The 27,404-nt window shown below is 39.2% G+C and overlaps 1 protein-coding gene across 3 annotated transcripts in view; it reads left to right on the forward strand.

The window, feature by feature from the left end:
• Positions 1–14,745, forward strand: part of TSHR (thyroid stimulating hormone receptor) — a 69,310-nt gene extending 54,565 nt beyond the window's left edge. For all 3 annotated transcript variants that reach the window (XM_009576976.1, XM_009576977.1, XM_009576978.1), the window contains 3 exons: positions 1,827–1,904; positions 11,560–11,748; positions 13,335–14,745. In XM_009576976.1, coding sequence (XP_009575271.1) covers positions 1,827–1,904; positions 11,560–11,748; positions 13,335–14,745 — 1,678 coding nt within the window. The remainder of the gene's footprint in view (positions 1–1,826; positions 1,905–11,559; positions 11,749–13,334) is intronic.
• The last annotated feature ends 12,659 nt before the right edge of the window (positions 14,746–27,404 follow it).

Below are 27,404 nucleotides of genomic sequence, written 5' to 3' on the forward strand. Positions count from 1 at the left end.
GAAAGAATTATCACAGTAGTTTCCACGTGTGCATACATATATACACACATACACACACACACATATATATGTCCTTATGTATGTATCACAACCTAATCTTCAGACTCTTCTCATTGCTCAGCTAATTCAGCATATTCCTGTCTGTGTGTTTAGGAGATGTCACCATCCCTGGAAGTATTTAAAAGACGTGTAGATGAGGCGCTTAGGGACATGGTTTAGTGGGCATGGTGGTGTTGGGTTGACGGTTGGACTTGATGATCTTAGAGGTCTTTTCCAACCTTAATGATTCTATGATTCTATGAGATCTAGCTGCTTATAACTGCAGTCCTCCTCCCTCCTGGCTAACCAGGAGGAACCACCTCGTCAAGGAAATTAACATGCCTGTTGCATTTTGTGAAGTACTTTTTAGCTGGACAATTGTTCCAAAACCACATTTTTATTCTAACTCTATGTCAAATATACCTAACTAAGACATACAAGCTGGCACCGTATGCATAAAAATAGCGCTTATTTTTCCATTTCATCACGTTCTGTGTATATTTGCTCTTCACAGAGTGTCATAAAATGTGCACTGTGACTCTGGCAGAGAAGCAGGATGCCTGTGCTTCTGCTGCTCCTGAAGGTTTTTTTAATTTATGCTTTCTCTTTGTACACCTGCAATTGTGGAACTACTGAAGCCAATTATTTCTCCCAAGTCTTTCCACAAAAACCATAAATTCTATTAGGCCATTGAGAGCAAAAGTCTCAGACAGAAATATATAGCCTCTCTAAAGCGATTTGGAACTTGACTGAATTACCTGCAATAATAATCCCTGTATTTATAAGTTTCTCAAACGACGGTTTCAGACCATGGTAAACAGGAATCTAGCTAAAAAAAAAAATCAAAATTCATTCTAGCTCAGTCACTTTTAAATCTAAAACCACAGAACTCACTTTAACATTGATTGTTCCACTTGGGTTATGTTAATTTTTTGAGTGTTCAGTAGCCTTGCATTGCCTGTCTTCAGTCATGCACCTTTAACTCAACTCTGTAAACTCCCTACTTCCTGAATTGACACTTTCTTACATATCAGTTTCCAGAGTCATGGGAATTAATGTTGATCCTTGATTACATCAATCTGTAATGATAGGAGAACTTTGCAGCACTCCATATTTCAGGAAAGTGTTGGCTACTCAGGAAATTGTTCATGGTTTTCCCAAGACTTCAGAATTTTTTTTTTTTTACATAAGTTTTATATTATTTTTTACTTCAGATTTATCCTCCTTGTCACTCCCTCTCTTGCTCTTTTTATAGCAAAACTTCATTCTTAACTGTTGACCTGTATATGGGAGCCTCCACTTGGCTATGGAGATTTTAAAGCATTTAAAACTTTTATTATCAAACTCAAAACAAGGAGGGAATTATTTTCATGTTTGTTCATGATGTGTTCCTGTAAGTATCATGTAATTCCCCTACCTCATTCTGATGAAAGCAGAACAATCTAATTCACCTCATCCTCACACATATTTACCTGAAGACACAGTGTATATGTGTCTTGATCTGTATGACAGAGAGAGAAAAAGAATTTGGAGCAAAGATAATTTATTTTGCTAATTTATTTATTTATTATTCGTTGAGGAGTTCAATTTATTTTCAAAATGGCAAAGCTGTATTTTGTTCCTTGGGTACACAGAAAATGAAGTAACTGGTTATGCTTCAATATGTTGTTGGGATAGGATGGCCCTTATACATACTGCTTTTGTAAATCTGTGTAGGCAAGTAAACTGAAGATCTTTAACCTGTGGATAACTATTTCCAAAACACTGTGTTTTGTTTGTTTCTGCAGCTATCTGCACAAGAACAAATACCTGGAAGTTATCAATGATGATGCATTTCTGGGAGTGCACAGTGGACCAACTCTACTGTGAGTAGGAGAAAATGAAGTAGAGAAAGCTTTCAAAATAATACTATTTTAGGTTGCACTTTCTTTCCAACCATTATTAGCGGCAGAGCAGCAGGGATGGGAATGGCATGTTTACAAAAAGAATACCAGCAACACACGCTGTGCTTTAGCGAACTAATTTAAGAAATGCTTACATATTACATTAGAAATACTGTTCGTACCAATTTTTCTTCTGAAAGATTCTGTACTACAATCTGTCTTACGACTGTACGATTGTAGTACAGCTGTAATACAAACTAAGGACTCTAGTAACACACATGTAAAGGACATTGAAATGGAGATGAAAAAGTAATTTTAGACAGAATAAAGTTACTTCTGGTGCTGTCTTTTCTTCTTTCTCATGTAATTTGGCTTCCAGTCTGATTTTATAGTCCTCCAAAGAACTCTTCAGTAAAATTAGGAATCGCAATACAGAATGAAACAAAAAACTTCAAGAAGTTGAAGAACTTCAAGAAGAATCATATTCCCCAACTCAAATCATCTAGCATGTAACGTAGTGCATAGGACTGATCATGGGGAGAACTGAAGTGCTGAAAGTGGGATTCCCTCCTCCAGTGCAAAACCAGATGGTGCCGGCAGCGCTTGCTCCATGTAAGAATCAGTTTTACTTTCTGCTCTTCAGGAAAACAGCATATTTATGTCAGAATAATGGTGTATTGTTCACAGAAGGAATCCTAGTAGCTAGCTATAATAACGAAAAGGTGCAGAAGACATTATTTTTCTCCCAGAATCTTTCCAACTCCAGAAAATCAGGCTGGCTACCAGCCACATAGCAGTCTACAGTAGAAGTTGTATTGATCATAACCACTTTATGCTAAGAAGAGTGGTGTCCCTGCTGTGCAAAGTTGTAACAGATCTTTGATGGCAAGGTCATCATCAAATCTGTGGTTCTCTCTGTCCCCTGCATCTCAAGTCAGATGCATTGCAAGGCCTCTCTGTGAATGGTAGCCTGTCTTCTACTTCAGTCATCTAAATTACTTTGTCTTGTGGGGTGAAGAGGAAGGTCTGGGTGAGGGCCCACCTTTCGGGGCCACATCATTCCTCCACATCACTCTCTACTATAAGGTCCACTGGAGTTATTAGCAGAGTCCTTGGGAACAGGGTCTGAGACCAGTTCTGGGGAGTATCAGGTTTTCCTTTCACAGGCTTGAGAGGATAGAGAAGCAAGACCATTCATGGAGTCATACTTCTGAAGCAGATACCTTAAATAATTGGACATTGGAGGGGCAGTCCATAATAATCAGTCATTCCAACAGCAAATCATGCTAAACCACTCCTATCACACTGGGGTGACATTTTGTCTGTTTCCTAAAGTCATCCTCGCTTTCCCAGTGGCACCTGATGCATCACCATCTTTTGGAGAGTTCAGAAAGACAGAGTTGGGAAGCCCCAGTGCAGTCATCCTCACAAGGACATGCAGGCCAGCTCTTCCTCCCCTTCACTCACTGCTTTCGTTCCCCCTCCCGCTACAAAAAGCTGCTGCAGGACTACATAGGTCAGTAGGGATAACGTTATGTCACAACCTTCTCACCTCAAGTCTGGCAGCTCTGGCTGCCAGCTGGTGGGCCATCCCGCCCAGTGCTTCTCTCCAGGGGGTCTGCAAGGGAGGAAACTAGTCCAGGCCTCTTCATTTGAAGTTGCAAAGTCATTGGGATGCAGGTGTGTATGAGAATAATATGTAAAGGCAGTAACACACTGCACTCTGTCCCTCAAGACACTGTCAAGGACTAATGCCTACTGGTTTTTTTTTTTCTTATCACTGAATCACCTGAGGAATAAACTTCAGTTGTGCCATGAGTGGCCAGATCCTGAGACAGCAGTGAGAAGGTAGTCTTTTTTGACCATGTCTTAAGAATTATACGTTCTGGATAAGAAAAGCACAATCAAGGCCCTGGTCCACCATCAGAAGGAGAACTGGCCATCTAGGCAGAGCAAAAGAGGGTGTTCTGGAAGCAGAAGGCAACAGATCAGAAGGGAAACCTGAAAAAGCTCACAAAGGAGCTGTTAAACCTCCTGCTCAGGGAGCCTTTGTGGTGGCTGTCCATCAGAAAGAGCCATTGCTCCTCTTCCTCCCTGCTGGGTTGATCGCCTTCATTTCCACTTTCCAGGTTCTGCTTTCAGGAGGGCTCAGGCCACCCACCCCTGACTGAGATGGTCATTGTAGCAGTACTGTGACAGAGGCTGTGTTGGTGCTGAGTAACCCTGTTTTTTTCCATTAGTATTTGGCTGATGAAGCCTTTTTAATATTGCACATGGCACCAGACAGGGCCTTTCTTATTTTGTACCTGGCCAGAAAGACATTTTTCAGTTGACGTAACTTTACCAGGACACCCTATTTCCATTTTGATACTACTTTGTCACAATAAATACACAGCCTCAAAGCAAGGTGCACTCTCCTGTTATGTTTGGGGTCTCGTACGGCTCACTGCCCATTTTCCCTTTGGGGCTACAGGTTGAAAAGCTCCTTCCTAGGGATGGCAGAAGACAAAACACTGGGGATCTTAAGTCTAAGGGAGGTGAGAGCTTGCAGCAACACAGATTTGAGTTATTGCGGGTATTAAAAGCACCAGTGGTGTTGTTATGCTGGACAGGTGAACAAGTAATGACGTGCTGCAAAGGGTTGTGGGGTAATCATATGCTATAATAATGTTGCCATGTAAACTCACTCTGCAAGGGCTAGCTTTGAGGTGTGTGAGCTACAAGAAACCTCTTGGTTTAGGGGCTAGAGATTACTTCCTAGGACATGCATATGTCACGGTAAAGAACTTCCTTCTCACTCTGTGTTTTCAACTTAGATTTCTCCAGTGACTTTAAATTTTTCTAATCTTCTGTGATTATTATGCTAGCCCAGCTGCCATTGATCCTTGATCTCAGGATGTGCTTTACATTTGCAGTCTAAACAACCAGTTATCCATCTCCCATTAGAATGACATACCTCCATAGCTAACAATAGTCTTAGTAGTATTTATAATTATAGAGAGCCGTGGTACTATAGTGACATTACAGAGAGAGGTATTGCTTCTCAAAGGCAGAAGGCATAAAATGGCATGTAAGCAACAGTAAATCAACAGTGATTAAAAAAGTCAGATTATATCACATAATGATCCTTTGATTTGTTAGTCCTACGCTAAAGATCTTAGGAAGGTGTCGTGGTTTAACCCTGGCCTGCATCTTACCTCCACACCCAGTGGGATGGGAGAGAGAATTGGAAGGGTAAAAGTGAGAGAACTCATAGGTTGAGATAAATACAGTTTAATAATTAAAAAAAGGACGGGGAAAAAAAACAACAAAGAGGGGGTAAAACACCAAACCAAACCCAAGAAAAACAAGTGATGCAACAAAAACAATTGCTCACCACCAACTGACCAATGCCCAGCCAGTCTCTGAGCGATGGCAGCCCTGGCAGACTTCCACCCAGTTTTTATTGCTGAGCCTGACATCATATGGTGTGGAATATCCCTTTGGTCAGTTGGGGTCAGCTGTCCCGGCTGTGTCCCCTCCCAACTTCTTGTGCACCCCCAGCCTGCTCGCTGGTGGGGTGGGGTGAGAAGCCGCGAAGGCCTTGGCGGTGTGTAAGCACTGCTCAGCAGTAACCAAAACATCCCTGTGTCACCAACACTGTTTTCATTCACAAATCCAAACCATAGCCCCATACTAGCTACTATGCAGAAATTTAACTCTATGCCAGCCAAAACCAGTACAGAAAGGTGCAACATATTAATTTTTAATTTAATTTTAATGTAATTTTAATAGCAACTTCAGGGACTTCTGTTACCTGGATAACCAGGAGTTATTCTGCATGTGTGATGCAGGAAGGGTTTGTTATAAAGTGAGATATCTTCCAGCAACAATTCAGAGCAGAATCCTTCCACCTGAACAGGTCTCTTAGTCGACCTTCAGGAACTAGAACTATTTTAACAGGAACAAAATAGTTTCTGAAACTCCCACATATGCACTGCCTTAAGAAGGCTGAAGTCAAAATGAATGAAAATTAAGTGGAACCCTACTATTTATTGTTGTGTCATGTCAACGGCCAGTAACATCTCCCACAGGAGACAGAAATGTGCTTGCAATTGGTGCTTTATTACACCCCCCCCCACTGTACCATCAAGACTAATATTAATGAGTTAATCATAGAGAGACCAGAGATTTGTTAACTTGCATAATAGCCTGAGAAGTTCAGCCAATATGGCCCTTCCATATCCCCCTTGGGCAGTGTAAACAACTTGGCTTATTTTAATAAATAATTTGTTAAGTCATTTTTGGTTCAGGCATCTAGCTGTTTTTAGCTGGCATGGGAATTTGTGGACATTGGATCTTCCTCAAAAAGAAAGTTCCACTTACAATACTGAAAATTAACTCTGTGGAAAACAATTGCCAGAAGATAAATATTCCTTTTTCTAGAGCAATGAATGGCATTGCTTACGGGGGGACCCGTTTGCCAAAAAAAAAAAAAAAAAAAAAGAGGAACATTTATGGAGCTCAAAAAAGATACTTTGTCTTGCCTCCCCACCCAGCTGGGCAGAACTCATGGTCTCTGCGTTTCCCTTTATTCACTCTTGAAGTGAGATAAGAATTTATGGTTGATGGAACGTCTGCCCCACAGATCTATCGTTTACTGTTTTTTTTCTGATCAGGATTTCAGCAGCAACAGAAACTTAAAGGTTGAAATACTGACCTTGGATCCACCCTTGATGGGGTAATTTTCTTCCTTTTTGGCTTTAAAGAAAACCAATGAGAAAGATTTAACTACAAGTAATTGTGCCTAGCTATATGTATATTGTGCGAGTTTGGCCATGCTCTCAGACCACCTAGTTAGTATAGTATATTTAAGAAGGTATTAAAAGGTTAGGTAAATTTTTTTAAAAATTTGCAGTTTGCAATAGCAGAGGAAGCAGGGAGTGTGATCACTCTATAGAGAACAGGTGCCAATAATTCCTTTGTCACTGCTGTATATTCATATGTATGTGGATGTATACGTCCTATTTTAACAGTATAACGACAGTACACTGCTCTTCACCTGAAAATGAAATCTTGGCTAGGATTCAGCAACTCAGTGGACCTGATTTACTAAACGCATCAATAAGAGCTGCTGCCATGAGCATAAGTTCAGAGTACAACAAAAATATAATCAGGCTTATTGTTCAATTAGCTTTTGCAAAACATACAATCCAAATTCAAAACATTACTAACTGTTGCACAAGATACATGTGAGTAATTAATTACCTTTAGAAAGCAGAAGTGCTCTTTAAAGTATCATTTCCCAATCTAGGAAAGGGTCCTACCTTAGGAGGTTCTGTTCTGTTTCTGCCACTGGGCACAAGCAAGTCTTCGAGCAACCTCTTTTATAGTCACTTTAATTTGAGACAGATCCTCTTGACAAGTGTATCAGACCTCTTGCCCATTCTCTTGTGTTTCAAGTGAGCCAGCTATAGCTTAGCAGTAGTAGCAAGACACTCTTCTGTGCAATGTAAACATTGCTGTGTTTAAATAACATCTTAGTTACCACTATTATTAGATATTAATGAGGCTGACATAAGTGCAGTCAGTTCCCATTTTTCTGAGCAGCTCAAAAATCAAGACTGATCGTACAATGATACAGAACAAAAAAATAATTTAGGAAAATGTGTCTTCTGTATGAATGCAGACACAGATAGTATAGTCTGGCAAACTCCAACTGCTTGGATTCACATTGTCTGAAGATTAGTAATTATTATTTAAAACCTTTTCAGTCCTATGCTTTCTAGTTTGAAGACAGCTGCTATGCTGCTTGAAGTAGATTGTGAATCTGAAGAGATAATCATCAAGACTGGATTTGTAACGTAAAAAATCCCTGTCCATCCCACACTTTCCTCTGGCCAGTGGACACACACTTTGTTGCTAACAAAGCGTGGGCCTAGGTAGGGTAGCTAAGAAGTTATCTTCCATTGGGAGACAAATTATCACCAGACTCCCAGGAGGCTTTTCCATTTGCAATAGTAGTGGTACAGAGAGGTCACAAGACCTCTCGGTGGCAGGCACCATACCATCAGCTTTGGGACTACCCAAACTGTGGATTTTGGAGTCTTCCAAACTTGTGCTTAATATGGCCCACGGACGGGACCAACCATCTGTTATTCACTCTGCAACAAGATTAATCCTAAATCAACTAGAACTTCAAGGCAGCTGTGCCTGTATCTTCTCTCCAAGCCCCCCAGTTTAAAACAAGCACGAATTTTTGAAAATAAAAACTGCAATACCTAACTGCTTAAATACACACCCATATACACATACATAAGAGACTTCAAAGGATTTGGTAAGATAGAAGAGAAATGACGTACTCTTATAACTAATTCTTCCAAGCCCTTTCTTCTCACTGAACAGATCTTTCTTTCAGACTTTTTAACATCACTTGATAACACTCTCTGAGTTGCCGCGGACTTTGCACGTTTCCCTCTGCTCCCTGGGAGATTGTTTCCACCACCTGCGTCCTGGGCTGGCTGCTCCCTTCTGCTCGCAGCTCTCCAGGAGCTGCAGCTCCCTCCCCTGCGCACCCAGGGCCCCGGAGAGGCTCCTCTCTGGGACTGCTTCCAAGGCACAAGCCCTTGTCCCCCAGGATGTTCCTCCTGACCCAGTCATTTCTGATGGGAATGGGACACAACTGTGAATAAAACCAAAACAAAAAGGGATATTGTCCTTCTTGTTACTTTGTTATTTGGCCTGCACAATGAACCATGGCATTGATTGCCATAAATTAATGATGCAATTTTGTGAAAAGATTGTACCTTTTCTCATTTTTAAGTCTCTTGCCTCACATTCTTAGGTGCCCCAAAACTTGTCTCACAAGAGCGAATAATCATTCCCAATCACCTTCTTTACACTATACATGGCATCTGTAGTCTCCTACTGCTTCCAGTCCTAGCTTTTCCCAAGAGAAAAGTCCTTATTTACTCCTTATTACTTCATATATAAACAATTTGATACTTTTAATCATCCTTGCTGTAGCTTTCTGTGCTCTTATTGTAAACTGCATATAGTATTTATAGTACTGCATATAGTATTTAAGATGCAGTCATATTAGATTTACAAAGTGAAGTTTTTCTGTTCTATTTTCTATTTATTTCCTAAAAATTCTTAGCATTCTATTTCCCTTCAACATTACTGAATAGCACTGACCTGACATTTGCAGAGAGGACTCCAAGATCCTTCCAGAGTGCTAGGTAAATTAAACCCCATTGTCATCCATGTACAGTTAAGATTGCTTTTTCCTAAATGCACTTTACATTCATCAGTATTGAATCACGTCAATTATTTTACAGCTCAGTCACTTAGTATTGCAGGATCCTTCTGCTTCTTTACACAATCAGCTTTAGCTTTCACTAGCTCGTATTATTTTGTGTTGGAAACAAGCTTTGTTGCAGCTACTCTCATTCTCTTTCCAGACTGTTTATGAATATTTCAGGACTACCAGCAGTAGCCTAGCCTCTGTGGGCCTCTGCAGCAATGATGTGTATATTCAGATAGCAGTTCATTTTCCATTCTTCCTCTAGCATGAAAACTTGTCATCTGTTCCTAGGCTTTTCCCTCACTCTTTTTTTTTTTTTAAATTAATCTAGGAGAGCCATTCCCCTTGTCACATAACAGCTTAGTTACCTCAACAGACCTTGATAGCTGATTTTGTCAAGGCTTTTCAGAAATCCCAATTCACTGTACAAACAAGATCATCTTTCTCCATATGCTTGTACCAGAACATCTTCAGAGAACTCCCAGAGTTTGTGAGGTGTCACTTCCCTTCCAAATAGCCTTAGCACCTCCCATCACACAGCATTTAACCATGTTCCCTTCCTGCAGGTAGCTGCCACCACCATGAGGACTTGATGGAGGCCCATGGGGGTTGCTGAAAGGCCAGGCTTGTCTTGGTAAGATCTAGTCCAAGATCAAGTTTACCAAGATGTTTTGCTTCAGAAGGATAGCTCTATAAAATGAGTGAAAAACAAAAAGGAGCAGGCCACTAAGTTGATTAAGGGACTGGAGCATCTGTCATACAAGGATAGGCTGAGCGAGCTGGAAATGGTTAGTCTGGAGAAGAGAAGAGTCAAGGGAATCTTATCAATGTGTATAAACACTTGAAGGGGGGGCAGGGAACTGGGAAGACTGAGCCAGGGTCTCCTCAGTGGTGTCCAGTGGCACAATAAGAGGCAACAGGCACAAACTGAAACACACAAAAGTCCATTTCAACATAAGAAAAAACTTCTTTACTGTGAGGGTGGTCAAATGCTGGAATACGTTGTCTAGAGAGGCTGTGGAGTCTCCGATCCTGGAGATACTGAGAAGTCAACAGGACACAGCTCTGAGCAACCTGCTCCAGGCGACCCTGCTTTGCACAGGGAGGTCAAATAGGATGATCTGGAAGCTCAACTATGTGATTCTTTAAAAGATAAAATGATAGCAGGCCACATTCAGCCTCTTCTAAAAGCCAATTCAGGGGCTCAGTAGAAACATATACTAGCTATCAAAAAGGTCTCCAGAAGAACAAAAAAGAAGTTTATGTGGTTGAAATCAACTAGTTGTGACATATTCAAATATGTATGATAGCAAAGAAGCTATTAGAAGTAAAAAAGCCCTCCTACAGAAAGGGGAAGCAATTTCTAACTCAATTTAAAAACCAATACAAACAAATAAAAAGAAAAAAATAAAGCAGAGCAAACCCAAGTGTTTTAGAAGCAATTTGTTTAAAGCATAAAATTAGTAATAATTTTCTTTTAGGTGCAAGAAACCAGCCAGTGGGTGAGACTTCTAGAGTGATAAGAACAGCACTCTTGGGAAACAATGCATAGAAAATAGCTGACTTATTTATTATTTATTATTAGGGTGTTCACGATGAAAGTGCTCAAACAATGTTCCTACACTAGAACGTTTTTTACAGGTTTACTTCTTTACAGAGTATAACTCTGAGAAAACATCTTGACTTCAAGCATCAGTAGAAGAGGTTTTGGGACAAAGCAAAAAATGAGTGGAACTAGCAGGACCAGATGACATTCATCTGGCAGTTCTAAAGGAAATCCACCTCCCCCACGAACTGTGCAATGTATCTGCTGAGATGGACTCAGTACCAGAGAAACAGAAAGCAGCAAACAATATTAAGGTGGACTAAGATAGAAAATTTTAATTTCAGTTTATGAAGAACATTGTTTTAGTAATTACAATGCTTTCTATTGAAGTATCCCAATAGGTTAAAATGAGTCTAAAGAGGTCTAAAGGAAAATAGCTCTTCCAATGGAAGATGTGATTTCTTTAAAGAATTTTTAAAACTTTGTTTTTCCATATGCATTTGTATCTGGTTGGCTTTAAAGGTGTAATTTTAAAAGTCCTGGTATTTCTTTATCATTCATATTCTGCACTATGAGACATTAAATACAAGAGCTTTAAAACACAGAGAAAATCACAGGAGGAATTCATATCCTACTTGAATTTGAATGGTATCAGAGCCTAGCAAAGTGATATGAAATCCCCACCTCCTCTGGATTTGATTTTTGCTGTAGAATTCTATGAAACTCCTAAATTACTGTGAGAATCTAAAAAAAATTTGATCCAGTTGCTGGATATTCTGACGTTTGTCTTTTCTTCCTTTACCTAGGGATGTCTCCAGAACAGCTGTTGCTAACCTTCCAGCCAAAGGACTGGAAAGCCTTAAAGAATTAATGGCCAAAAATACATGGACTTTAAAGAAATTACCAGCTGTAAAGATATTTCTTCAGCTAATGCGAGCTGACCTATCATACCCAAGTCACTGCTGTGCTTTCAAGAGCTGGAAAAAAACCAGCGGGTGAGTTTCACTAATTTACATTCAATTTTGAAGTATGTAAGTGAAGACAATGGTTGAGTATTAAAATAAAATTACATCTATTGGCACTTTTGTGACCATTTTTTCTAGGTATAGAGGACATTCTTTGAAACAGGGATTACAATTTCAAACTGACAGAAGAAAATTTTTAATATAACAATTTGTAGGACCTTTTGCAACAGCTCCTCCTTTTGTTAAGCCCATAATTGAAGGGGAAAAAAACCAAAAGGGTAATGTGCTATAACACAGAATGTCCTGTAGCAAGGCCTGGAAAAAGAAGTTTTGGAGAGGTTATAGCCTCATATCTCATATGTTTTTTAGCTGAAAAGCTCAGAATAAATGATTCTGTAATAACCTTGTAGACAGATTATTTCAAATTCCATTTTGGCAGGATTTCCAGCCTCCCATCAGAACAAGTGCGGATAGCTTTTGGAAAGAAAAAATACGTTTATAGATGTCCTGATGCAACACAGCAACTCATCTGCTGGGGGGAGGGAGGGAAGGAGGGGAGATGACTTACTGTGATTAGCAGCGGAATTTTACTGCAGAATGCAAATCCATTGTAAATTTCTCCAAAGTTTAATAAGGTTTAGAGAATTCTTATCCAGGCCAGCCCCTGATTTAGGGAGACAGCCCCAGTCTTCAGTATTGCAGTATTTGTTGTTGGAATGCATAGTGTATTAAAAATATGCTATGATTAGTATATGAATTATTCAGTAATAAACTCACAAAGCAATAACATTTACAATTACAATGCACTGGGAAAGTGAGGACAGAAATAAAACAGAGGAGTGGAGAGATTCAAAACCCGGACAGGAAGAATGTGCAGAAAGAACGCAGCACAATCGAATGACTGAAAGGAACAAGTATTTGCATGTCGAGTAGTAGAGATGAAAATTTCTTAGACTGAATTGTATGCAATCTCAAATTGTAAGCAATCGCAAATTCTACACACCTGGAAATGAGAAATGCTGAAGGTTATGTGACGGTGGATCAAGTGATCAAAAAATTCAATGCCAAATTGCATTTTTCTCCTAGTAAAAAGTATGAACAATTTGCGACTACAAACACAGGTGCATCACACCATGAAGTACAGGACTCCCAACCACTACACTGCTAGTTAGCTGTAAAGCACCTACAGAAAATACACAGAATGGAAATTAAAATGATGGAAGTTCTGGGAGAAATTGAGTGAGAAAAAATGAAAAGGAAATTAATACTGTGTGTATTACTTAAGAAGTTATAAACAGTGGATAAAAGTCTTGTTACCTACTAAGAATGTAGATCCCAAGAAAGAAGAGGGATTATGGATGCTGAACAAGCCAAATTACTAGTGGGGATTGCTGATAGCAACAGAGAAAGGAAAAATATAGTTTAAAAAAAAAAGCCCAGAAACGCTCAAGCTTATTGTTTGCTATATGTTCTGTTAACAGAAATATATCCGATCACATTTTTATAGCTACGTTTTCATTTACGGTGATTTGCTTTTGAAGTGTTCCCTTTGTTTACTCGCTGTACTCCAGTCAGACTGTAAATGCCAGCCGTGATTTCCCCCTCTACTCTTTCAGAATCCTGGAGTACCTGACATGTAACCAGAGTGGCAGTCACAGCTTTCGTAAGAGAAGATCAGTCAAAGCTCTCAGAGGTCCATTTTACAAAGATTATGCAGAAGAATACACTGACCACACCGATACAGTGTATGACAAAAACACCAAGTTCACGAATTTTCATGAAAATTCCCATTACTACATTTTTTTGGAAGGGCACGGAGAAGGAAATCTTGGGTTTGGCCAAGAGCTCAAGAACCCTCAAATGGAAGACGTCCAGACCTTTGACAGTCATTATGACTATCCTGTCTGCGGAGGCAATGAAGACGTAATATGCACTCCAGAGCCTGATGAGTTTAATCCCTGTGAGGATATAATGGGATATCAATTTCTGAGGATTGCGGTGTGGTTTGTGAACCTGCTGGCCATCCTAGGTAACATTTTCGTCCTTTTCATCCTTCTCACCAGCCATTATAAACTGACTGTACCACGCTTTCTGATGTGTAACTTGGCCTTTGCTGATTTTTGCATGGGGTTATACCTCCTCCTGATCGCTTCAGTGGATCTCTACACCAGGTCAGAGTACTATAACCACGCTATAGAGTGGCAGACTGGGCCTGGTTGCAACACAGCTGGCTTTTTCACGGTCTTTGCTAGTGAACTTTCTGTATACACACTGACTGTGATCACCCTGGAGCGCTGGTACGCCATCACTTTTGCCATGCGCCCAGATCGAAAGATTCGCCTCCGGCATGCCTTGGTTATCATGCTCGGAGGGTGGCTCTCGTGCCTTCTTCTTGCCCTTTTGCCACTGGTTGGTGTCAGCAGCTATAGCAAAGTCAGCATCTGCTTGCCTATGGACACTGAAACACCGGTGGCTGAAGCCTACGTTGTCTTCGTTTTAATATGTAATATTATTGCTTTTGTCATCATTTGTGCCTGCTACATAAAAATCTATGTAACGGTGCGAAACCCTCAGTACAAGTCAGGGGACAAAGACACCAAAATTGCCAAGCGGATGGCTGTGTTGATTTTCACTGACTTCCTGTGCATGGCTCCCATCTCTTTCCATGCTTTATCTGCCATTATGAACAAACCATTGATAACTGTCACCAATTCCAAGATTCTGCTGGTACTCTTCTACCCACTCAATTCTTGTGCCAATCCCTTTCTTTATGCTATTTTCACCAAAGCCTTCCGAAGAGATGTGTTTATCCTGCTAAGCAAGTTTGGTATATGTGAGCATCAGGCTCAAGTCTACAGAGGTCAGACAATCTCAGCCAAAAACAGCAGCGGCTCTTATGGGCAGAGAATCAGCCGAGGGATAGGTCAGATTCTTACAAGCATTCAAGACCCAGTCAATGATTACCTTCCTGCCGTGACAATGCAGAACCAAATTCTTGTGGAAGAATGCAAGCAAACGGAGCTATAACATCTCAAAGTATCACAGCCACAACCTGGTCAAGAGGTGGTTGTGCATACAGTGAACTGAGTGAGAAGGTAACATGTTCTCCATATCCTTTTTCCCTAGCCTATCCTTTGTGATGTCTGAAAGTACCTTCAGAACGGTCGTCTTTTAGACAAATCACTCATTTGAACATCTTGTCTCACACCTTTATCAGTGCAGGTCAAAAGATACTGTTCTGATGATAATGCTGGAAGTAGATGTGAACACGCTATCTAAATAGGAAAATTAATATATATATAAACTCAGCAAATATGAAATATACCCTCATCTAAAACATTTAAGGAAGCAGGACTTGGGGTAACTTGTATGACTAAAAAAAGGACATAAAGTTTTATAATTAAAATGAGATTACAAAAAAAAATTAAAGGTTGGAGTTCTCAAATGCCAACTGCCTATGTGTCAAAAGGTTCAACTGGTTTTCTAATAGCAAATTTCTAAAACTTCCATCAGGGCCTAAAATGGAACAGATCCCTTCTGCTTCTGCCATCCTGACCTAAAAGGAAGCTAGTCTTTTGTTTGCAGTTCTTGGTTTAGTTGGCTGAGGTGGGAAAAGCAGCCTCTTCATATTGCCTTTATAGCCGTAAAAGGCAGATGTCATTGATTTTGCGTCTCTTCGTAAAATAACAGGTAAGAAACATTAGGGCATTTGTCTGTGTGCTGCAAAAATTCCCTTACTATCACACTCTCACTTTTTGATAAACCTACTTAGGAGATGGTTTAGTTTGATTTTGTTCTGAAGACCAGTCTACCCAGTCAAGTTAATGATGTTTTTGATGGCTGAAACTTACGATTGTACTAAATTTTCTCCCAATTATCAATTCTTTTCCTGACTCCAGTACTGTTTAATCTGAGCGTGTTTATTACTTTGAACACCCTGTACCTACTGCTTTCTCACCACTACCGCTATCCCTACTTACCCCTCTCTTACAGGGCTAGATTGGCTTTCCTTTTAGCACTTGCTATGTTGAGCTGCCCCAAATCTACACTTAGACAAAGGGAGTGGATCATGCCTTTAGGTTACTTCATGCCCTTCAGTTACTGAATTGAAGGCTAACCGCTAGCTCCTCCAACATGTTTTAAGAACACCTCTCCATCTTGTAGTGAGGTCTGTTACCTGACTTTTGTCATGTCTGCAGTACAACTACATAAACCACACGGTTAGCTTCTGGTTGGCCATAGCCTGTCTGTAGCTTAGACACATACCCTTCACGCTGTGCTTAAGGAAATCCAAGTTGAAATACAAACAACAACCCACAGTCTTTTGCTGTATTTAGTGAAAAACTAAAGCATTCTTCTGCCATACCTGCTGCTAGATGGGGCCAGACCAAGATCAAACTTTGCTGGGCTCAGTTCATCCATACACCACAAACAAATGAACCGGGGCCTAGGTCCCTACATCTCCTGCAGACATCAGGACTCAGGGTAGGAGCTGCTCTGCACCAGCTTGCTTGTTAACACTTGTGTGGCCTGAGCACCCAGTTCTGACAGCAGGATCAGACCTGTTCTCAGCCAACTGTAGAGACTAGCTCTGTAGGACTACTACCAAGATTGCCACTGATAATTTCACTCATCTATTTGGAAGGCTTACCATAAGAGCGGAGAATATTGGGTGAATCTTTGCCTTCAGGTAGGTATTTTAAAGTTCATTTTGTAATATCTATACTGTTTTTAATGGAATCATAGTCTTTGAGGAACTGTAATTAAATTTAACAGACAATAATCAGATTTTTTTAATGTGTTAGTAGTATCCAGAAGAACGTAATGGTAAAGCCTTTCAAACTGCTAGCTACTACAGCTGGAAATTGCATGGTTGCAAAAGCCATCATGTATATACTCCAATTCAAACTTAATTTGATTCCATATTCCTGACTATAAATGAAGGCTGCTTCAGTGAGCAGAAACAAGGGCCTAGATTCACCAATTCTGTGAGATGGTCTCATAAAAAAAATTACTCCATCATTGTTAACGCCATTAAAAATCTACAATATTGCATTATAGATTAATTTAGCTGCTTATTTTGGGGAGGGGCATGCTTCCATTTTTGGTTGATTCTCAGCAGACTTTGAAACCAAAACTGCTGAAAACCATGCAAATAGTAATTTATGACCTCGTCTTCTGTGATCTGGACTCACCCAGTGTTAATCAGAAACATAAAGGTAGCTTCTTAAGTGTGCAGATCAGCAAAATTTCCTACTCTTCAAACAGCTGCATTTGGAACGCCCTGGCCATGCTCAAGAGGCCCATACAAAATGCGTTATGTTGAGATGCAACCCCTACCCCAGGTTGTGTCACCCTTCTGATACTGGAATAATCATTAAAGGGAGAAAAACTTTCCTGTGTGCCTTTATTTAGTATCTCATCAGCAGCTAATACAATCAAGTTCTAATGGACAAACTGTACATTTATGCTACAGAGTTCATAGATACTACTGTACCAGTGGAAAAGAAAATCCAAGCTAGAATCATACTCTTTTTCAGAAAGCGAGAAAAGACTAAATGAAAAGCTATTTTAAAAGTGCTTTTAAAAGTAACATGGATCACTTATTTCAAACCTCTTTTTACCTTAAAGCAAACCAGAATATTTGTTCCGTGGAAACTAGTAGGACATTGGAAAGATGTGGTATATTGGACTGGTTGCAGTATGCTTTTGAATTAATACAGCCGTTTGCTGTTACTAATGGATGATGTATATATTTACACATTATTGAACTTTTTTATCTCCCATCGTTGCATATATTTTTTTGTCTATTAAAAGAATTCTGTGATATTGCCTTTATGAACAAAGTTTGAGATTTCTGGTTTGTCTTGCATATTCCTTCTTGTGTTTAACTTGGTAAAAAATATTTTAAAAGCTATTGGAAAGATCCAGGCAATAGACTTTAAATAATTTATTTGCCAGAGTTTTTCTTGTAAATGTTTGTATCCTACAGATATTCTCTTCCATTTCTGCTCTGATCAATCCTTTCAGCCATTTTTGGTTTTGCGTATACCCTTATGTAATACTTGCTATTTTAAATCTGTCTCAGCAAGATGTATTATTTCTGGCATTCAGTACATATTTTCTCTAGAATACTTTAGAAATAATGCAGAGCATTGGAATAAAATGTTTTGTTGGAAATTGTAAGAGGCTCAGCAAGTTTTTTCTGAAGGTTTTAAAATACTTTTCCTATACAAGAAGTTAATACTATTTCTCTTGCACTCAACTTCATTGCTCTCCTTGGCTGGCCTACAGCCAAAAAGACTAACCACATGACACACTGTTTGATAGAGGTTTGGGGTTTTTCCCCACCACTAGCTGGGAAAGGGATGTCCTAAATGGCCATCTCAGGCAGTGCAGTAGGGATGGAAAGGAACAGTAGCAGTAGTACTGCTGAGCTCTGGGGTTCCAAAACCATCATTAATTACATCCAAGATAATCTGAAGAATCACCTAACAGCCATGAGATACTCTTCAAAAGACTAAATCTGGAATCTGATCTTTTCCATTCTCCTTTCTAAACCTAATGTGCAGCCACAGTGACTAAGGATTGGATATTTCATGAGAAAACACTTGCATAATAAGTCTGTGTGGTAGAGAGACTCTACTGCAGGAATTCTTAGAATAACTAAATGAATCTGCCCATATGCAACCTTACAGAAGATCCCTCCCTCCCACTAGGTCTTCCCTCAGAGCAAACGTCCCTCGTCCCATATTTGCCAAAATTTATGCTGCCAAATTTTACGTTCAGTAATTCTCATCAATGGGGGGAAAAAAGTGATTATCTTTGCTATATGAATCCTTGCATTACCTGGAAAAAAAAAAAAGGGACAACTCCCACTGCTGAAAACTGTCGAAGTGCTCAAATATCAGTTAAGTCTTGACATACTCTCCCTGTCCCAAAAAACTCAGCTGACTTCAGTATCTGTGCACCTTGCCACTGCCTGCAATTGTGCTCCCCTCCTACATGAAGCTTTAGGGTGCAAAGAAAGCTTTTTCTCAGTTCTAGATGTTAACTGGCATCAGCTAGGACAGTTAAGCTTATAGGCAAGAAGAAAATCCAATGGGCCAACAAATGACACGGAATAAATAGTTCTTTCTAGGAGGCTTATGCTGTTCTGTATGTGCATAAGGGACCTGGAAAAAGGAGTGAACAGTATGATAACAAAGCCTGCCATAATATTAAGATATTCAGAGCAAGAAGAAAAACAGATGGCTATGAAGAACTGTAGGAAGACTTCTTAAGATTGAATGATTGGCAAGAGGAATTCGGTGTAGATAAATGTAAAGTGATACACGTGGTAAAAAAAGACAAATTGACATCTTAAATGATGTGCTCTGAGCTGACAACCCCAATTCAGGAACAAGATCTTAGGGGTACAGTAGACAAGTCCATGAAAATACCAGCTTACGCTTCCTGGAGATCAAAAAAGCAAATCAAATTATATTATTGGAAAAGGAGCAGAACATAAAACCAGTAATTAGTATATCACTGGACAAATCTGCACCTTGAATAATGTAGCTCTTATCTCTGCAACAGAAAAACAACATAATGGAACTAGAAAAGTTTCGGAATAGGGTAGCAAGGAGAATGAAAAGCTTGGAGTTACAGCTGAGGAGTCACTAAGTAAAGTAGGACCCCTCAGACTAGAAGGGAGATGACAAAGCTCGGTAAAATCACGAGCAGGCAGGAGTAGCTGAGTTACTGAACTTCTTGCCAAATGCTGCTGTGGGTAATAAAGTTTACATGGGTTTACGAAGAGACTGAGAATTCATGGAAGAGAAATCTGTGAAAGATACTAAAAACACAAGCCCTGTCTGTCTCAGGATGCTTCTGAACTGCGAATACATGGCAGATGGGAGGGAGTACTTGGGGAGTGTATCATACATGCTTGCCTATTCTTTTATGCTTTGCTCACCACACACCGTTAGCAGCTATCACAGTCAGGATTCTGGCATAGATGGACTTTTGGTCTGTTCCACAGCAGCCACTTCTCTTGTGTTCAAGCAGTTCCCCTACTCAGACTGTAAAGACAGCTTCAACTGCATCTTCCTTCAGTAGGCTTGATCACAGAGCCCATGTAGATAAAAAAATCCAGCTGGGTGAAGAACACATCCCCTGTTCACAGCACTACCTCAATGGATTTGACCTCATGGCTCAAGTGAAAGGGCAGAGGCTAGCTGCCTTTCTCTCAAAATCCTGCACAGAAATGGGAAGAGCCAATGTTACCACACTCCAGGGTTCGGCTGGCTCTGAGATTTCAGATTGGAAAACAGAAAATCCTGTTTTGGGGTGGCAGAGAATGCCATTTTCTCTACGTAAACTTCTGTGATTCTATTTGCATAATTTGGTGGTAATACATACACTATAAAAGATTTCTTCATTCTCAGACACTGTAGAAAACTTGAGCTGGAGCCTTAGTTATGAGGACTTGGAACTTGCTCCGAGCAATTTAATTTAAACTCGCTATAGCTGACCTCTGCTAGTCTCCTCTCTCTCCACCCATAGAGAGATGTGGTTTTTTTGATTGAGCAGGTAGCTGTTCTAGATGACACCGTCTGCAACAGGTCAGCTATAGTTAAAGTAAAGCACACCCTGCTATGGTATCCTGGAATCTGAAAATAGCACAAGTAATAAAAGGTAAATTTCAAATCACTACCATAGTATTTTTGTTTATTAGCATAAATGAAATGCACTTCTGTTTCCTTTCTTGCTGGATAATTTAAATATTAATGCCCACAGCATAGTCTTTGGAAAATCTGTACCAAAAACTCCTTAAAAAGTCAAGTTTGATTTGAGCAGACCTCCTACACTTATGTGTTAAAACGAACAAAACCCTCCCTTCCAGGCTGTTTGGGCAGGCTGATGAGTAATAGCAGCATAATCTGTATTGTTTTTCTAGCAGATGCCAGGCATCCTTACTCTAAAACCACTCAGTAATCAAATGGTTTCTGGGTTGCAGTTAAAATTGGACAGGGTGAGGCACAGAATTAGTTGGATATCATGCCTTTCCGTTATGAACTCCCCTCCTCCTTGGTAGGGATTCTGAAAACATATGACATTATACTGCCCTTTGATATAGGCTTTGCAGGCTAAGGCACAAGGTGTTGAAGGGCCATCATCATGCCCTGGAACAGAAGATGGTTAAGAGGTCTTAGTGACGCACACTGAGAGATTTTGACAGCATCATCAACCTAGAATTCACACTGGTTCAATAACACATCTGCATAAAGCTGAAATACTTTTGTTCTGTTTAGTCACTTTCATCTGACCCAACTTACTCTTGTGAGACTAGAAATCATGATGTGAAAGTGAACAAATGGACGCTCTATGAGGTCAATACACAGAGTGTTTCATCAGCAGAACCCATCAGTTCTAACTTCCTAGCCCCATCCCACACCTGCCTCCCCATACCCACACACTGGTATGAATTGCCAAATACCTCAAATTATCAGGTTCTCAAATTAGACAGGATACTAATCCTGTGGAAATTTGTAATTTTTATAACTGCTTGTCCTTATTTTCCACCCTGAAAATACTGGGTAACTATCCCAAAACATGCAGAAGTCTCATCAACTGTAGCACAGGACCTGGACCTCACTGGGGCCATCCTGAACTTCCTCCTTCCAAGAGCTTAACTTCTGCAGGATTAATATAAATCAACTTGAATCTTACCCTACTTTTTGGGTAGGAGCTTTCTGTGCTGTCTGGATTATACGCAATGCCAAGCCTTGTATGTACGGTCATCTGAAGTCACATTCTTACTGTTGGACATCTGTGCAGTTCAGCTGAAGCTCATGAAGTAAGTTAGTTAGTTAGAGGAGGAGGAGCACACTCATTTTGGTTCTCAGCTATTCACTACGCAGCTGTGATGAGGAGTCTCCTCCAGGTTCTCTATTTTTCTTCTCTCTTTTAAGGAATGGAATCTGTTATGAACATCAACTTCATTCACAACACATATCTAAGAGCTCACTAAACAAAAGTGATTGGCATTGTTGGATTGTTACTTGCATATATACTGTGATACTTTTTATAAGAGCTACTTTGCTGCCAAGAAGAGCCTCCTTGTTGCAAACGCTGAGACTAATAACTGGCTAGACTGCCAAACCCGTGCTGGCTGTCTTGCAGCTGAACAGTTTCAGCTGAAATGACAGCACCTTTTCTTTGAAAAGTGAAGAAAAATGACAGCACTCCCTGTCTTTTATGAAGGCAAAGCTGCAACAAATCAAATCCAAGCAGTAACACGGGTTTTAACAAAAAACTTCCCATTGCAAATTTGGAGGCACTGTCTGGATGTCTGTCTTCTCCACGGCTTGTTGCTGACTGGCATATGCACGCTAGCACTGAAATACCAAGCAGCATAAAGGTTGTATTTGTGCTGCATGTACAATGCTGGTTTCAGTTTGACTGCAGTGAAAAAATTCCCTAAGTCATAAGTGGATTACTGCTGCTGTCTAGAGGGAGCTGTGGAAACAACAGATCAATTCTTTTTTAGCCCGCTACACGTTTCCAATTAAACCCAGCAATAATTATGTCAGTATAAAGCAGCAATAAGTGTATTTTGATAAAAGGCAATTAGGAGGGGTGGCTGATACACTGGCAGATGCACCTTCCCATGAAAAGTCCAGGGAAAAAAAAGAAGTTTTTTTTATTCCTTACATACACTTCTCTTTCAACAACTAAGTAGTTTGCACTCTATCTTTGATTTTTTTGTTTAAAAGGCTGGCTACCTTCTTTCATCTTTATCCTCTGTGCTCTCTCTCTCCTCTTTCCAGAATCTCTTTACGTCTCCTTCCTCTACTATGGAAGAAACCCCATGCTCTGTTTGATGAACTACTTTACATTTTCCACCTATTTATCTAAAGTTATTTAAGCTACATGGCAACATATACACAGCAACCTCAGGGAGAAATTACAAAGCTGTTTAAGGATATGACAATGATTTAGGGCAGAAACTGAAAGCCAAAAGATATTCTGAATAAATATTAACAGCAACTTGATCTGCTAAAATTAAGAACTGCTCCATTTCCCCTCTTGCCCCCTCCCAAAACCAACTTAAGTGATACGTGCAGAAGTGTCTGTGATGTGAATATATTTCTTCTTTAGCTAATCCATTTTTAACATCAGTATCATCATCGCACTTATCAAGCCGTCTGCCAACTCTCTAGACATACACAGAATTTTACTAGATGCTGCTTTAATGTTTTAAGATTAAAACTACTTATTAAAATCAGACAAATTTAGTCCACAAAAAATAGTATGTCACAAATACTGTTCCCAGCACTAAGCTTTGTCTTTGTTAAAAGCTCCAACAAGGTAAGCTCAGAAGGAAAGAGCTTCCATCCTGCAAAAATTCGAGTTGTCTGAAAAAAAGGCAACCCAAGACAGAACAAAACCTACAAGCAGAATTTCCACAGGGTGAATTGTGTGATACATCCTTTTTAGAAATGCTGTATTCCCCAGAAGACTATGTTTCCCAGAATAGATTACCTGTTGAATCTGGAGTCAGCCAGTTGTTCCTCTGAGGGCAAAGGTTTGTACAAAATCCTCAGACATTGGTACAGCAGGATACACGAGGAACCCTATCTGCGGGGACCTTGCAGCAGGATTCCTAAGAGAAATGGGAATAAGCCTTTGGAAAACAGCAGGAAGCCAGGTGGTTTGGCAGAAAAGACTGCCTTCCTTATTTTGCTAGTCCAAACCGTTTTCTCCATCAGCAGCCAGGAAGGGTTTTTCTTTACCTTGGCATTAAATCTTGCCAGCTCCGGCACTTGAAAAGCAGCATCCCAACTCTCTTGGAATTCAATGTGTCTTCTATACCAGACATCTGGAGGGCTTGTCCGCAGTGCAGTTCTGCTTCATTTGGTACCTCTAGCAAAGGAAAGCATTTCTACCTTGACAGAATCACGAGTCCACACGTAACACAGTTTTTGTGTTACAAGATTTTTTTTTTTTATTTTTACTATTTAATGATAGTCTTTGTTTTGGATTTGTTATTGAAATATACTTATCCAAATTAAACACTTGCTGTTTTCAATTTCACTTACTTTTTGTTAACAAAATTGAACTAAAAATGTAAACAAAGTGTAGAAAGTGTAAACCAAATACACCCAGCTATATATTTTTTTAAATAGTTATCACTAAAAGGCATTCTAAAATACCAGCTCACCAATATCCATCTTCAGAGAGGGGTTTTTGACCTATGGAAACGAATGGGCAACTCAGCATCATTTGTAATGCAAAGCACTATTTTCCATTATTTATTCTCTCTCCATGTTACTCCATTATTTCAGATAACCCTCTTTCAGGTCACGCAAGGACATGCACATTTATACTATGTAAAAAAGATATAATTGCACAGGCATTTCACACAAAAATAATAGGGAAAGTCTTCACTCCAAAGAAAAAAATTGTCATAAAAACAATTTTCTGAATGTTATATATCCACACTGAAGGTCAAAAGTAGTTCAACTGCAGTTCATTTGATTGTACTATAGATGTCATTACATCTGAAAGGATAAGAGTGGTTTTGGCATAATCCCATTAGTGGTGAAAAAAATAGTTTGAAAAAAGAGCGATAGAGTCTGCTCTGAAAACAAGTGGCAAGACCTTCAGCCTTAAAGAGTATTTTACAAACAAAAGTCTGGGTTAGAAAAAACAGAACAAGACACGAACTCCAAGGCTGATACAGTTTAAGACAAGTTGTAAGAAATGATGTGTACTTTCAACTAAATGGGGATACACTGAAAGCTATGCTAATATCCCAAGATTCTTATCCTCTCATACCTCTGCAATTAAAATAATAAAGCCATAAAGAAATCAAACTGATAGGAAAAAAAAAAAATCAGGTATTTTTAAGTATACTTGATTTTGCACCAAAAATATCCTTGAAATACTTTGCTCATGCACAGCTGGGAGAGCACAACTAACACTCACAATTATAGTGTTCTCATCTTCCCTTACAGGGATGAAATCCAGCTTTTTTTGTGTTTTAACTTGAGTTTGCTACTAATCTGTCAGCATTCTGCTTTCCCTCCTCTTTTTAGGGTACTTTTGAAAATATTTTCACCAGAACAGGCCATTTTTCCAAGCTGTTTTTTTCTTACACAGTATGCAAGCTCAGAGAGCAATGATCTTTTTTGGTAAAACATTGTAATTTCTGATAGTTATTTATCCAGAATCATCTCCAAATCCTTTTCAAGATGACAAGTAAGGCAAACAGTACTGTTTGTTTTTAGATTTGCCCAAGTGTTGAGAGCTGGAGGGCAGGAAAAGTATTAGGGGACAAAAACCCCTTGAGTATTAGAAAAAAAAATACCAGTCCTTATGATTCTTGGTTTGCTATACCTTTACACCACTGTAGCTAAAAGATTACTTTAAAATCACTGCATTCCAAAATACCCCCATACAGGTAGTAGAGCGTATTGCTTACATTCGTTCTAATTATTTTTAGAATTTCAAGTTCAAAAGTTAGGTTTAAAAATAAAGCATGATTCATGTCTCAAGATACTGCTTTTAGCCAGGAACTAAAAAGATGTCACCTGCTTACACTAGAAAGCAATTCTGTTAAATCAGTTTCACTGATGAAGATGAAACCTTTACGATCAGCCAGCTATCATCCAAGAACTCTGTATTTTACTTCTCAATATTGTCTTGCATTTCCATTTACAGGACTAACATCCAGATGGCACACCAAGTTATTCAACCAATCTTATCTCAAGACTTAAGTCTCAAGTCACCATAGGGAGAAAATTCTTAAATAAATATGGAAGTCTGGCCTCAAGATTAAAATGTGAATTTTTTTATAACATTGTGAAGATGTTAAATCTGAAGTCTGAAAAGCAAACTCAACAAGTAGATGACAGTGAAGTTACCTGCGTGTGATGAAAATAAACTCAGAATCAATAGTCATTAAGCCTCATATATTAAACAAATGCACATGCAAGATAGTAAATGAAGTGGCAAACATTTTTAAATAACATCTTTAATTAAAGTTTTTGCAAAGGCAAAATATTAAACTTAAAATAGGTCTTAGTACATCAAAATACTAAGTTCTCTAATCGTATTCCAAGCATGGCCTTTGAAACATAATATCCTGTATATCACAGAGGAGCAACCTTGATCTGCAATTGTACAGAATGAATTTTACAAACATAATAAATATATTTACCCCCTTACACATAACAGTATATGTACAACAGCAGTTGACAATAGTAGCTCAGAACAGCAAAAAAGGATATTCCCCCACTCCATAATCTATTGGTACCCTATGCACTCTGGAACATGTCTCATTGGATGACTGTACATATAGCTAACCCAAGCTAGTTCTTCCTGTTAAAAAAAAGCTCCTTTTGTTCCACAATGTCTAATCCACCAAATAATAATTAAAAGACACACTGCATGAACTGCCTGAAAAAAGCAGACAACAGGGAAACCAATGGACTGGTTTTTACACATTTCCCAACCAATCACTGCAATGGGAAAATGAGACTTTAAATGCCAGACACCAATACATAACAATATGCGAGTTTCTTCATCTTGTATAGTCACTAATCTCAAAGTCTGAAAAGAACTCTAATTTCAGTTGGGGGTGCGTGGGTGGGATGGCACACAGTAAACCCCTCGATGCTGTGTAAGGCAGCCCTGTATCAATCCAGTGTGCATTATCCTAAAACCACTGTTCACTTCCTCGACATCTTATTGCATTCTATTAGGAAGCTTTTGCTTTGGGGGAAATTTTGGGGCCTTTATTATCTTTAAAGGAGCTTTTACAAATTGAAGAGATTGAATCAAAATGAACTTTAGTTAAGAAGGTCTCTAACTCCTTCACTGGAATTAAGAAATTTTACTTTGATAGTGTTATGTGGTGACATAATTACTGCTAACTGTCAGGTGGTGGAATTATTTTCACAGACTCAATAAAGTTTACTTTAACACTCCTAATTGTGCAGCAGAAATAAAAAAAACATTTATTAAAAAAAAATCTGTTACGTGACACAACATGTTCTTTGCTCTTTTCTAGAAACTCTGCTTCAGAATCACGTATCATACTCTTGGAAATAAACTCGGACCACAATTATCACTTTAAATCGTGTTTAGGAAACTGAATGATGTTCAAATGAAACTTTTGAGTACAACGCAGGAACAAGGAGTATGAAGCCTCAAAGAAATCTTATCGCTAACCAGCAACTGAGGGGGAATAAAAACATATTTTACTTAAATAGTCCAATATAAAGTTCCTTACGTGACTAAATTCTCTATTACCTCCTTAACAGAAAACATATTTCAATTTGTTTTCAACTTAGATGTTTTAAAATGATTGCACACACTAAAACCCAACAGAATCAGAGCAAAAAAGTTGCTTTTCTGATTGAAGCACTGCAGGAAATTTACTCTCTCTGGAATCAAAAAAAGGTATTGTCATACTGGCAAAACAGGTATTCTGCAAACTGAAAAGGCACAAGACTCCCAGTTTTGCCCAGTTGCTCTACAAGTTTCCATCAGCCATCATGGTTATAATTATGAAGTTATCTTTCCCCATTTTTTCCATCATAAAAAGGTGCTCCATTATCTGTGCAAATTTTAACATAAGCCCTCTTGAAATAATTAACTGTTTCCATAATACTGAACTATTTAAATGGGGGGGG

The sequence above is a fragment of the Fulmarus glacialis genome, unplaced genomic scaffold (assembly GCF_000690835.1).
Source record: "Fulmarus glacialis isolate BGI_N327 unplaced genomic scaffold, ASM69083v1 scaffold7044, whole genome shotgun sequence".
Taxonomy (NCBI): Eukaryota; Metazoa; Chordata; class Aves; order Procellariiformes; family Procellariidae; genus Fulmarus; species Fulmarus glacialis.